The sequence below is a fragment of the Beta vulgaris genome, chromosome 3 (assembly GCF_026745355.1).
Source record: "Beta vulgaris subsp. vulgaris cultivar EL10 chromosome 3, EL10.2, whole genome shotgun sequence".
Taxonomy (NCBI): domain Eukaryota; kingdom Viridiplantae; phylum Streptophyta; class Magnoliopsida; order Caryophyllales; family Amaranthaceae; genus Beta; species Beta vulgaris.
The window spans coordinates 10,486,821-10,501,350 of record NC_079204.1 but is presented as its reverse complement, the minus strand read 5'-3'; the positions used below and the strand labels follow the sequence as shown (position 1 = coordinate 10,501,350).

The 14,530-nt window shown below is 32.3% G+C and overlaps 2 protein-coding genes across 2 annotated transcripts; both read left to right on the top strand.

Moving 5' to 3' along the window:
- The first annotated feature begins 2,197 nt into the window (after positions 1 to 2,197).
- Positions 2,198 to 3,650, top strand: LOC104906569 (probable carboxylesterase 120). The gene has a single exon (XM_010695338.4). It carries the CDS (start codon positions 2,428 to 2,430, stop codon positions 3,424 to 3,426), a length of 999 nt encoding a protein of 332 aa, XP_010693640.1. The 5' UTR covers positions 2,198 to 2,427; the 3' UTR covers positions 3,427 to 3,650.
- Positions 3,651 to 7,348: 3,698 nt separating this feature from the next.
- On the top strand, positions 7,349 to 10,698 carry LOC104906568 (carboxylesterase 1). The gene is made up of 2 exons (XM_010695337.4): positions 7,349 to 8,111; positions 10,066 to 10,698. Exons 1-2 carry the CDS (start codon positions 7,650 to 7,652, stop codon positions 10,612 to 10,614), a joined length of 1,011 nt encoding a protein of 336 aa, XP_010693639.1. The 5' UTR covers positions 7,349 to 7,649; the 3' UTR covers positions 10,615 to 10,698.
- Positions 10,699 to 14,530: the final 3,832 nt, after the last annotated feature.

Genomic DNA, 14,530 nt, shown 5'->3' with positions numbered 1-14,530 from the left:
CTAAAAAATAGATGGAAGATTCTAAGAATGATGCCGACGATGGATGATGCTTACCAGTTGGCTATAATCGTGACAACATGCACGCTACATAATTTTATTCGTTTACATGATTTAGGAAATCCAGTTTCGCAAGTAGTTGAAACCATGGAACCAAGAGCTGATTTAAATTTGACTGACAAGACGAGAACAAAGAATATGGAGATAACTCGGGCGAAAATTGCAGAAATATGGTTGGCTGTTGATGAAGAAAACGTATTGATTGAAGAGGATGATGTAGAAGATGAAGAAATATACTCCGATGAAGAAATATACTCCGATGATGATAATGAAGCAATCAATTGATAACATTTATATCTTTCATAGTTATTAGTAACGAAAATATGTTATCTCTAGTTATTTAAAGACGAATTGCAAAATATTGTAATTATAATAATTATTATTATTGTTAACCTTATTAATTATTTGACCATGATTATAATATTATTCAATAGCAATATGAATAATCAAATAATAGACAATAATACAAGTATAATACTATACATTGTGGTACTTTAATAAAAAATTATAATAATAACATAATCAGCTAATAGTAATATGAATAATAAATAATAGACATAATACAAATAAATAATAAAATAATAGACACTAATACAAGTATAATACTATATAATCATTGTGGTACTTTAATTAAAATTCTAATAATAACATAATCCGCTAATAGTGATATGAAATTATGAATAACAAAATAGTGGACAATAATACAAATGTTTATCAAACATTGACTATTTGGACCTTATTGGACCTTATTAGACCTGATTAGAACTTATTGGACCTTATTAGACCTGGTTGGAACTTATTGCACCTGATTGGAACTTATTGCACCTGATTGGAACTTATTGGACCTTATTAGACCTTATTGGAACTTATTGCATTTATCAAACCTTATTGCAACTTATCTGAACTTATCTGAACTTATTGGACCGGAAACTTAATTTTTTAAGTTGAACAGAATGCACCCTTACTACACTTATTAAGGTTTAAGAGTTTAGTCGTTCTTTTCACTTCACTTTAGGGGGATAATCAATAAGAAAATCCAAAGGTATTATAGAGAAACTAAAAAGTTGGAGAGAGAAATGGGAAAAGTGAGATAAACTAACTAAAAAGGCGAAGAGCGAAATGTCAAGGTGGATTATTAAATTAAAAAGTAGATGAGATATGTTGGCGAAAAAAGAGGAAAAAGTATATGAGATATGTTATCAAAATAAAAACAAAAAACAGTGTGTGAAAAAATATAAGGGTCATATGATGACAAATGTATAAAGAAGAAAACTATATATAAATAAGGTAGGAGACTCTAAAACCACCTATGTAATAAGACATTAAGCTTTTTGCTCTTTTGAAACAAAAACTTGGAGTGAAAAATTCTACTTATTGATTAAACGTACTACTTATTTTTACTAGATATATTAATTTTGTTCACGATCTGTAAAAAAAATGCCGAACAATTACATTTTTTTTTCATTTTTGAAAGGTAACTTGAAAATTATTTACAAATAGAGAGGAATTTAGGAATCCCACTTTAAACTCTACCAGCCCGTTTGGTAGTTGGTCATAAATTGTGGTAATGAGAATGAATGTAAATTTGTGAAGAATATCATTATCCATTCCCATAATAATGCTAATTTATCTTAAAATGTCTATTTTTCTTCTAGAACTGTCATTCCCATCCAATACTATTGCTTCCCATTGAAGACAAAAACACAAGTTTAAGGGTGAAATTATTTTCCTATAAAGAAAAAATGCATCACCATGGAAATTTTATAGGTGCTTCCCTAAGAACATTACACTTAAATTTCATTTTCATTATCGCAATTTATTAACGACTACCAAACGAGCCGTACAAGTAATACGAATTGAATTTGTTGTTAAAGAAGTAAAAGAAGGGACATCAATCAACCAAATAGCTCAAGCCAACCTTGATTCTTAAGATGGTTCCAAATTGAGGCCATACATATTTGGAGGTAAAGAATCATAGTCTCTATCAACTCTCAAGTACTATGTATCAATCATGGTACAAATCTCAGACAGCGCCACCATCGTTCATCTCCGACGAGTCCAAAATCACCCCATCCATACTCGGCCCTCCATTATTACGCGGTTTTTAGTTTAAATCAAACGAGGGTCCCAAACGCCCAACAATGTACTCTACGATTAAGACAAAAAAATATCATCAAATTTCAAAAGTTAGGTTTCTCTCCATCACCACTGTCCATAATAAATACCTTTCCGTTAAAGTTGAAACTTTATCAACAACACTCAGACATCCCACATTCCCACCTTTCCTATGAAAAAAGCATTATCAATACAAAATTACATAAGAATTTCTCCACCATTATACTTAGATTCAAGCAATTAAACTTACCCAAAATGAATTATACAACCAAATGTTTATTCTTTTTCCTCCTATTATCAGTTTCATCAAAAGCTCAATTTCCCACGGTTAATCCTTATGAATTTCTCCACATTATTCCAAATCCAGACGGGTCAATAACCCGACCCAAAGAATTCTTCCCAATTGTTCCACCCAACACTTCTTCTTCTCTTGCTTTCTCTAAAGATGTCCCTCTTAACCCGGGTAAAAAAACATGGGTTCGGGTCTACTTACCCAACATACCCGAACCCGTTACCAACCTCCCAATTGTGGTATTTGCTCATGGTGGTCAATTCATTCTTTTGAGCACAGCTAGTCCACAATTTGATTTTTTTTTATCCAACACGGCGAGTCGACTCGCCGTGTTGGTTGTCTCGGTCGAGTATCGACTCGCACCCGAACATCGCCTCCCAGCTGCATACGACGACGTTTTGGAGGCGTTGTTTTGGGTGAAAGAAAGAAAAGATGAGTGGGTGGGTAAATACGGTGACGTTTCGAGGTGTGTTCTTATGGGTGAGAGTTCAGGGGGTAATATTGCGTACAATGTTGGATTACGAGCGTCTGATCTAACACGTGAATTACATCCGTTGATTATAAGAGGTTTGGTATTGATCCAACCATTTTTTGGTGGAGTAGATCCGAATAGTGTTAAGGCTGGTAATCTTCAAGTAGTGATTGATTTATTATGGAATATGAGTCTACCAATTGGAGCTCATAAGAATAATCCTTATTTTAATCCGATGTTCGGTGGCGGGTCAAGTAATTTGGGGAAAATTAAGGATATGGGTTGGCGGGTAGCGATTGCGGGTTGTGATGGTGATTTTTTGTTTGAAAGACAATTTGAGGTGTTTGGATTTCTTAAGGAACGAAGGTTGGATGTTGTTGATTATTTTTGTAGAGGATATTATCATGGTGTTTTTGTTGGAGATCCTACTCAAGCTCAAAAACTATATGACTTAGTAAGAAATGTATTTTCTTTTAATATGATTTCTTGAATGTTTGTTATGTTCTTTTGTATAAGCTTGTCTTATATGTATTCATCATTCTCGTGTATTATTGATTTATTGTTGCATATCATATATTGAGTAACTAGACATTGAAACTTAGCTTCAAGTTTTCATGCTAGCTAGATTTTCAATTGGTACTAGAATATTGTTGTTTCCAAGGATGATGTAAACATTTGTTTAATTATCCATTATAAAGTTCTATTGGAGTTTCATATAGATGTATTAAAATTTAAAAGATTTGTGCAAAATGATTAGAGTAATGACTTTGAATGTCCAATATTAATGTATTTTACTTTAAGCAATGTAATCCTTATCTGAACTCTGAGGTGATCATGAGTGTAGATGAGATGGGATTTTGTCCATTGAAATTGATGTGTTTTAAGTTGAATGACCGAACAACATCTAAATTTTAATTATGTACCCGTGTCTAAACCTGGGAACAACAGATTTGGGTACATAATTAGGCCATATGATTCCCTTAATAAATGGCAACTAGGTATACATTGTTGCACCCATCTTAATTGGAATGCTAATTAGCATAATTTTATTGCATATTTTGACAGCTGGTAAATTTGATAGTTTTACGAATCCCATATCCACCAACCTCGTCTTGCATCTACTCTCCATAGGTGGTCGATAGGTGGAGGATTTGTTTTATCTTTTTAATAAGGTACAAGAATGTTCATAACATATAAGGATTGTCCTATCCTATCTCATATTCGCATAGCCTAACACATGGTTCATAATGTTAAACCATTTACTATATGTTATTAAACATTATTTGTCATGAAATTCCCAAAACTAAATAATAAAGCAGTTCAAAAATTTGAAAACAATCTATATGTAGAAATCAATTGGATGATTAGTCACTAGGTTATATTTGAGTTATGCTCGATTTTTCAATTGATAATATATAAAACAAGTTTGGACAATTGTAAATTAAACTAGTATTTATATCGTTACCATTAAGATAATTGTAATTAGTTAAGTTTTAATAGTTGATTAATTTTCTATTTAGAATTCCATTATAAGCAGTTTGATATATGTAGGAGTAAATTCTAGAGGGAAACCTTCTTTGAATGACTTCTACTTTAGAATCTCTATTATATAAGGTAACACATGGGGGACACCAAAAAATAGAAAAAGAAAAAAAAAAAAATAGAGGATAACTAACTGCTTCATTTGAATGAAAAAATGGGGGAAAGTAGGACATTTAAACTGAACATCAGTTTTTTGAGAAAATAAAATATAAAACAGTTTTTCTACCCAATTAAATTTATTTTCTACTTCATTTGCTATCATACGTTATCGCACGCATTGCGTGCATGTAAGACTAGTATAGTTTTTTTTTTTTTTTTTTTTTTTTGAGGGGAGTATAGTTGATGTCAACATAGCTAGCGCTTATGATGCTTGCACTCCAATAACATTTTGGCTTTGATTATTTGCATATGATTACTAACATTATAATCGTAGTATCCTATTAGAATTGTCTTAATGTATTTTTGTAAAATTAACTTGTTATAATTTTATATGTAATAAAAGTACAATAATAATTTTTTTTGTCTTGAATACAATGTGAAATTATAAATGAATCCACTTTAGGGCAGAAAAGTACATTTTATAGCACCAAGTCCCACCAATTACACTTTAATATAAAGTCCTCCGCCCATTTAAAAGCGAATATAATATGAAACTGTCTCAATCCAAAAAATGACTGAGATGGATATCAATTTATACTTGCCATCTATCAGTTTAAGCCACATATATATCAGTTTAACTCATATATATTTATTAGTTTAACTCGTCCTATATCAGTTTGACCTAAACATCTACCAACTTAAGTCCATAAACTAATATTTATGCCCATAAACTGATGTTGATGCAAACTGATAGTCTTATACTCGTAAACTAATAGTCTTTATCCATAAACTCAAAACTAATAGTTTCTTTTTTTTTTTTTTTTGAAAGACAGAAAAGGGATTTCATTAATATTTCGCCAAACGGCACTTACAAGTCATTTCTGAAAAACATAAAATTCTAATAGAAATACATATCACCCTAGAAATGTAAACATCGCAGATTTGACTTAATTTTGCCTTAATAAAAATCTTCATCTGAAGCAATGCAATATGTGAGTTCGCTCTGGTTCGGCATACGATCTGCAGATGCGGAAATCTTGGGATGAACGTACTCCAATAGTCTTCCATAATTTTACAGAAGTTGTGAAACCCTAATTCTTCATGTTGAATCTCGAACTTCAACCAATGAGAATAATTTCTCATACCTAAAAACAAAAGAACCATACTCACAACTCCCATAGGGAGAAGGAGATTTCCAAAACGGAAACTAAAAACCCCATAAAAGGGTTTGAGAAAATCTCATAAAGAGATACTAATTTATTGAACAAAACAAGAAAATGAACTAAAAACTGAAAATAAAAGGGAAAAAGGGGCTTACCATGGATGAAAACATCCATGGCAGCCCCCTAATTGATGAAGAAGGGGTAAGGGAGGCTAGGGTTTTAGAGAGAGAAAGGGAGAGGGGAGTTCACTTCTCCCTTAAATTACTTTTGACCTTTCTCTCTTAACTAATAGTTTCTAATTCAATTCTAATCTGTTTTTTTAGGTTATTGTTATAGTCATTTGTTTTATTGAAGAACTGGTTTTTTTATATGTTATTTCAACATAAATTTTAATTGTTTAAAATTTAGTTATAAGTTTTATAAGAATATCGTTCTACATAACATATGAATGTAATGATGTAAGTTTGTGTTTTAGTCCAATTGTTTTTTTTTTTTTTTTTTTTTTTTTTTTTTGCTTTTTCAGCACTTTCTCTCAATATATATGAATATCAGATTTTTTTGAGCTTTAATTATTGCTGCGATTCTTACCCAAAACCGCAGCAATAAACTTTACTTTTTTTTTTTGGCAAATGAAGATATATATATTACCAAAAAGAAAGGTGATTACAAAATCACTATGTTGATTTCTACATATAGATTGTTTTCAAATTTTTGAACTGCTTTATTATTTAGTTTTGGGAATTTCATGAAAAATAATGTTTAATAACATATAGTAAATGGTTTGACATTATGAACCATGTGTTAGGCTATGCGAATATGAGATAGGATAGGACAATCCTTATATGTTATGAACATTCTTGTACCTTATTAAAAAGATAAAACAAATCCTCCACCTATCGACCACCTATGGAGAGTAGATGCAAGACGAGGTTGGTGGATATGGGATTCGTAAAACTATCAAGTTTACCAGCTGTCAAAATATCCAATAAAATTATGCTAATTAGCATTCCAATTAAGATGGGTGCAACAATGTATACCTAGTTGCCATTTATTAAGGGAATTATATGGTCTAATTAGAATGTCCACGGCGGACGATCGCCCCATGGCCTGAACGTCCAGGCCAGACGTTCGGGCCATGGGGCGAACATCCACGGCGAACGTTCGCCCACGACCCAAAAAAATTCGCAAGCTTTGCGTGTGGGTGGTGGAGGTAGGTGATGTCGGTGGAACAATGGGTGGAGAACGTCGCAGTTGGCAGTGGAGGTTGCAAATGGGTGGAGAAGGTCGCAGGTGGGCGGTGGAGGTCGCGAATGGGTGGAGAAGGTCGCGGGTGGGTGGAGAAGGTCGTAGGTGGGTGGTGGAGGTAGGTGATGACGGTGGAGGTCGTAATGGCGGCGGAGGTCGCGAGTGGGTGGAGAAGGTAGGTGGTGGTGGTGAGGGTGGTGGAGCTGTGGAAAAGAGGAAGGGTAAAATTGTCTATAAAAATAAACTTTGGGCGATATTAAATAGTTTTAGGGCGATGTTTAACAAACCTCTTCCTTAAATTTTTTTTTTTTTTTGAAAGGAGTCTTCCTTAAAATTGTTAGTAAGAATATTAACTTATATGTGAAAAAAAATTTAAAACATTAAATGAAGATCTACCAAGCTAAGTTTCCCTTAAATGAACCCTTTGACGCTTACAAACAAATAACAAGTTGAAATTTCTTTCCCCCCCTTCATTCGACATGACATTTATGATTCAAATTATTCTCACGTTTATCAACCAACTTGCCAACTTCACTAATAAGTGGTAGTTATCCCGTCATAAAAAAAAAAAAGTGGTGGTAGTTATAAGTTTCCGTTCGAACTCACCAAAATTGAGAATATCAAAGAACAAAGAAGAAGAAACCAACCAAAAACAAATCCAATAATGTCTAATGGTCAAGATCAAAACTCAACACCAATCTGCACCGTTGATCCTTGTGAATACCTCCAAATCAAGCGAAACCCAGATGGTACAATCACTAGATTCTTAGATATACCATCTACACCTGCCACACCAGATCCCAGCTCTCCGTCCCCTATTCTCTCCAAAGATTTCCCATTAAACCCAACTCACAAAACTTATGTTCGAGTTTTCATTCCCAAAAGTGCTCTTTCTGATCCTTTAAATAAGCTCCCTATCATTGTATACTATCATGGGGGTGGTTTTGTGCTTTTACATGCTGATTCTTTCTTTCATCATGATATTTGCTCGGCGGTGGCATCTTACGCGCTGGCTATTGTCGTCTCTGTCGAGTATAGATTGGCCCCCGAATATCGGCTTCCGGCAGCTTACGAAGATGCCGTGGATGCTCTGCACTGGATCCGTTCCTCAGCTGCTGATCCTACTGTAAGTAAAATGCACTCTGATCTTTTCATCTTACTAAATTAATCCTTTTGCCTATCATTTGCATGTTTACTTGTAGAATGTTGACTTTTGAGACCTTAAAGAAGACCATTTTCTATGTACTTCCTCCGTTAAACATTGGATTAAACGACACTATTCACTAATCAATTTTAACTCCAATTTATCGCTATTATATAAAGAAAAATATAGTCAAGTGGGATCTTGTTAGATTCGTCTCGATGTATACTATCAAATAATAACTTTTTTATATTTTTTACGTTTACACAATTAGGGTCTGTTCTCCCCAGCTTATTTTCAGTTCAGTTCAGTTCAGTTCAATTCAGTTCAGTTCAGTTCAGTTCAATTCAGTTCAGTTCAGTTCAGTTCAGTTCAGATCAGTTCAGTTTAGACCAGTTCAGTTCAGCTCTTGACAATACTTTTACTCTCACATATCACTATTCATTTCAGTTCAGTTCAATTCAGTTCAGTTCAGATCAGTTCAGTTCAGATCAGTTCAGTTCAATTCAGTTCAGTTCAATTCAGTTCAGTTCAATTCAGTTCAGTTCAGTTCAATTCAGTTCAGTTCAGTTCAGCTGTTTTATGCCGAAGAGAACATGCCCTAAAGATATTAATAACTAAAGAAGCGCGTTGGGTTGCGTGAAAAAGCAAACGTTTCATTTAAAACGGAACGGAGGAAGTATCATTTCTTTTGAAGAAAAGTTGCATCAAACTGAAGCTTTGACCATGCATTTGTTTGAATTATTCTAACAATTTTATACTTCTTTTGTTTCAAAATAATTAATAGAATTTGACTTTTATACTATTCACACTTTTTTTTATCGTATTTTGTGATTTTTCATAAGGAATATAGTCATGCTCGACATATACTTTTAAGATATCAACTTTTTATAATTTTTATTTATAAGAAATTAGAGATATTAATAGTTAAAAATATGCAAGGGCTAACGTGTTAAAAAAAAGTGTGTCAAGATTTTTAAAATAGAGGAAGTAGATATTTATAATTACTGATGGCAAAAGTTTTGCAATGATATAAACTAATTTAGGGCATGTTTATTATGTAATATGTTGTTTGTTTTCAAGCTTTAGCTTGTTTTTATCATCGATTCTCAAAATAAACATGATTAGAAGAATTTTGACTAACATGCTGATTAGAGTAATTTGGATGAGAAAGTGTTGGTAATTTATAGTAAGATGTCAAGATGATATTTTACAAAAATTTTGGGTCATAATTGAAACAATGTTTCCTTACTTGTTCTAGTAAGTGAATTGGAATTTCGTCCTTTCTTTCAAGTAGGGCACTTTTTCCAGAATGCAGTTTGGGATAGGCTTCATTTAGTTAAGCTTAGAAGGAAGATTTTTGTGTCTATTAGTATAGGACCAAACTTATACTTTGGTATATCAAGGAAGAGTTACTTTGGTATTAGTATCACAAATCACAATTGATAGAGTTTAGATCTATTTATGAGGCTTCAAACGTAAGCTTAAGGTTTTGGTTGAGTTGATCCTTAGATATGGTATCAGAGCCAGCGTAACAAATAGGTCACGGATTAGAATCTCATCCACCCCTCATTTCTCAGTGGAATATTTAGCGCTAGGTATGAGGGAGGCTTGTGCTGCATCCACACTTCAAACCCAAAGGACTCTTGCGTGAGGGGGCGTGATAGAGTATAGATCTATATTTGGGGTTTCAACCATAAGCTTAAGCTTTTGGTTAAGTTGGTCCTTTAACAACAATGAATCTATTTTGATACCAATTTGACTTAATTTTGGTTTCAAAAATTTTGCGAGATGCCATTTTGAAATCTTTCCTGTGACGTGAATCCAAGCTCAATTTGGTCTAATTTCTGTTACACTATATCACCAATATGACAATATCCACTAAAGGCATGTACCCCACCAAAAAAAAGGTAGCTTATCTAGGTTCTACTTTGTGCAGGATGAATGGCTGTTCAAGTATGGGAACTGTCATAACTGTTTTTTGATGGGAACAAGTGCAGGAGGTAATATAGCTTATCATGCTGCTTTAAGGGCATCAAATATGATGGACAATCTCCACCCATTAAAAATCAAAGGTATAATTTTGCACCATCCATTTTTTGGTGGGTCGTATCGCACAGAGTCGGAGTTAAGACTGATTAACGACCCATTTTTGCCATTATCGGGTAACGATTTATTTTGGGAGCTGTCGTTACCGAAAGGGGCAACTCGAGACCACGAGTATTCCAACCCATTATCAGATGATGGGCCAGATCGGATGAAGAGGATTAAGGATATGGGTTCACGAGTTTTGGTCACTGATTGTAGTGGTGACCCGCTTATCGACCGTTTGTTGGAGTTTGTTAAGGTGTTAGAGGAAAATGGTGTAAATGTTAAGGGACATTTTACTCAAGGTGATTATCATGGAGTGGAGATTATTGAACATAAAAAGTGTGAAGAATTGCTAGTAGTTCTTCGATCATTTGTGAAATCTTGTATGGATGCTTAAAATTGTGGAGGTCCGTTTGATTTAACTTATTTTGTCTTATCTTATTTGAATTTATCATATCTGAACTTATCTTATATGATTTAATTATTTTTTTTTTCTGAAATGAGAGAATATAAGTTGAACAGAACATATTAGTGTCGGTTCTGTTCAACTTATTTTGTCTTGTCTTATAAGATCTTATGAAATCTTATCTTATCTTATCTTTTATTTTTCCTCGAAATGAGTAAATATAAGTTAACAGAACATCTTATCTTATTTTATATGATCTGATCTTATCTAATCTGATTTGATCTGATTTGATTTGATCTTATAAAATCTTATATAAATTAAAAATAAGGTGAAACACTTATTTATCTTATCTGATCATATATGATATTATCTGATCTTATCTTATAAAATCTTCGATAAGTGAAAATATATTGAATAGAATAGGGCCTAAATATGTGATTTTACAATTCAAGAATGTGTTAGGTATGTTCGTGGCTAATTAAGGGCATAAAAAATCACAAGGATAACATATTTTCAATTTTATAAGAATTAATATATCAAATACTTCTATATCTGTTTCTCAAATAAATGTTTTCTATCTGATCCATATTAGTTTTTTTTTTTTTTTGAATGATTATTTCATCTTACATCTTTTTTGTGTACAAGGACAACTGCACAATTGCACAAGATCGAGATACTAAACAAGTCCAAAACACCCTACCATCTTGGCATTGATCTCTATCGTATAAGCCAAAGAGGAGCAATGGTGTTCCCTTTTAAATTTACATATTCACCCCTTCACAATATGAAACCATTACACATAAACTTACCAAAAGAAATTCAACCAAAATCTCTATTAAACCCAATCAACTCATATAATTGTCAATCACATAAACTTACCAATAAAAAAGATTCAATCAAATTAAATTTAGATCCAATCAACTTAAAAAAAAATATAATCAAGAACTTACCAAAAATTAGTACCACAGACAATAAAAAAAAGATGACATTCTCATTACAAAGACAACTCATATACAAAATTAATCACAAATACAAACTCCAAAAAAAAATTAAGTTTTTTCATTATTTGGATATGCAATTTTATCACTTATAGTTACTTTAAAAATGATTTTAGATACTATTTGTAAGTATTTAAATACTTCTTACTCACAAATGAAGGTGAACGTAGATAAGTACTTTCATAATTTTATTTTGTGAAAGTATTGTGTCAGACCGTCTGACACAATACATTCGGTCGGACCAGAGCTTAAGAGAAAAAAATACCAATGGAACGGTGTCGTTTGAAAGCGGCTTGAACATTACGGAGGAAATCAGGTTGCGAAGAAGACGAGGACGAGGAGTTGAAGTTGACAATTCACAATTCAGATACAGTGGAGAAAATACAGAAGAGAGTCCAACCCATGAAATTCCGAAATGTAGAGCATCTAGGTTGTGGTGGTGGTTCTGCAAATTTGCAATCCATCTAATTGCTCCTTTTCAAACTTTAAGATTTTATGATTGTTGATGGTGGAATTTCGCAGATAGAAAGTCACCTTTAAATTGGTTTTGCCATGGGAGAGAGAGAAAGAAAGAGGTGCTGGTTTGATGGGGTGGAGTGGGAAAGTTTGAGGGAGAAAGCCTAAAAGGTTACTGGTACTACGTAAGGAAAGAGAAAAATGTTTTTAGTTTTTCTTTCATTTAGTCGAATTTTTCTTTCAGTTGGTTGGTTTATTCTTTCAGTTGGTTACCTTATTCTTTCAGTTGGTTCCTTTATTCCATTGTGTCAGACCAACTGAACGAAAATTGAAACCAACTGAATTTTTTTTAAAACCAACTGAACAAAAATTGAAACCAACTGAATTTTTTTTTGAAACCAACTGAAAAAAATTGAAACCAACTAAAAGTCGTCCGACCAAATATTATGGTCGGACGGTCTGACACAATACCTTCTCTTTTATTTTTCATTTATTTTAATACCGAGTAGTAATTATGCCTAAAATGTCACCACATGCAGAAAAAGCTAGTAGTTTTAATAGGAGAAGAGTGAGGGAAGAGAAATACTGAAATGGTGAGTGAAGTGAGATAAATTGTTCAAAGTATGGCACATTAATATAAGTATTAATTTTAGGATGGTGCATCATATCTCCCCATAAAACTTAATCTCTGAGTCAGTAATCCATAACAACACCAACGCTTGCTACCCATGTTTATTACAGGCCTCAGGCCCAGGCTTTCTTTCTTGATCAGTGAACTAATCTAGAATGTGAGAACCAAAATTATATCCAATAACTTGAGTGAGAGCTCAAACACATATTGGCCCATTATAAATTTGGCCCATCAGTAGATTTATTTGGTTTTACAGTCAAGGCACGATCTTCAAAGTTTGTTAGCTGGTAACTGTTAACTGAAGACTCACATTTTACTTTCTTGCAATCTGATTCATACATCTACCTCTTTAGACTAAATGAACGTTAAGGAGAAATAGAGGATGGTTTAGATTAGTGAACCTCGCATGCCCGCCCCTGATGTTTTGGAGGCCCGGGGCAAGGTAAGAAATAAGGGCCTTGATGTAAGGGAGATAAAAACGGAGTATAAAATTTAAGTTTATGTAATGATGATTGTATCATTATATTTTGTATCTATTATTATCCAATTATTTGATAAAAAAATTTAAAACATTGAAATTTTAAATTAAAAAACTATATTATTACTTTAACTTAAATACCCAAGTGCTCATTTCTAAAAACCACACTTCTAATATATTTTACATTTTTTTAGGGGAATATATTTTACATTAATGCACTCTTAACATATTTTGCTAAATATTGTACATAAGATGGTTAGACCATTAAATCACAATAAAAATCCACATTGTAAACATTACAAAAACAACTAGCATTAAAAAATTAACATCTTTACAAATATATTAGAAGGCGTGCGTGACAATGTATACACGCCACATGACACCTCTGTTAGGGCCTGTTCTCCCCAGCTTATTTTCAGTTCAGTTCAGTTCAGCTCAGTTCAGTTCAGCTCAGTTCAGTTCAGTTCATCTCCATTCTTTTATAACCATTTTGTTAAATATTATTATTATGTTAGTCTAATTTATTTTACTAATTACTCTTATTATTATTATTATTTATTTATTTATTTTTATATCATTATTTTTAAGTGTTATTATTTTTTCTATATATTATTTTGTTTATTATAGATTTACTCATTATTATTACTATTATTATTAGGAGAAACATGGTTTAGGAAAATCACAAATAAACCCACGTTTTTTAGCCTATAAACCAATCAAATCGCGTCAAAATGATTTATTATATAATTTTGCGCGGTCCTACCCAATTATTATTTTTATTACTAAATATTATTATATTATTAAATCTAATTATTAAATTAGTAATATTAATTTACTTCTTAGATATTATTGTTATTATATAATCATCATCAAGTATTAATATATTAATAAAAATAATATAAAATAATAATTATTAATTATCATTATTATCATTAATTATTATTATTAATAATTTATGATTACTAATATTATTTATTTATAAATGTCATTTAAAATATTCAAAATACTATTATTATTCATTATTATTACTTATCATTATAATAATTATTTAATATTCATATTATTATTGTTTAAATATTATTTATATATTTATTACATTTAATTTAATTCAATTTATTTAATTCAATTCAGTTCAGTTGTTTTATGCCGAACGAACATACCCTATCCACTAGAATTGTCCAATGTGTACATAAGTCATGTCAATTAACAAAAGTAGAATTACCTTGCAACAAGATTTAAACCCATGACCTCCGCAAGAGGCACGAGCCCGACCCACAAAATCTGAAAATTTCAGGCCCAACACAGCGCGGCCCGCCATTCATGGGCTTGGGTCCGGCCCGGCCC

Coding starts and splice junctions, on each gene's coding strand:
- LOC104906569 (XM_010695338.4), top strand. CDS start 2,428: ATGAATTATACAACCAAATGTTTATTCTTTTTCCTCCTATTATCAGTT.
- LOC104906568 (XM_010695337.4), top strand. CDS start 7,650: ATGTCTAATGGTCAAGATCAAAACTCAACACCAATCTGCACCGTTGAT. Junction 8,112..10,065: donor CCTCAGCTGCTGATCCTACT/GTAAGTAAAATG, acceptor TACTTTGTGCAG/GATGAATGGCTGTTCAAGTA.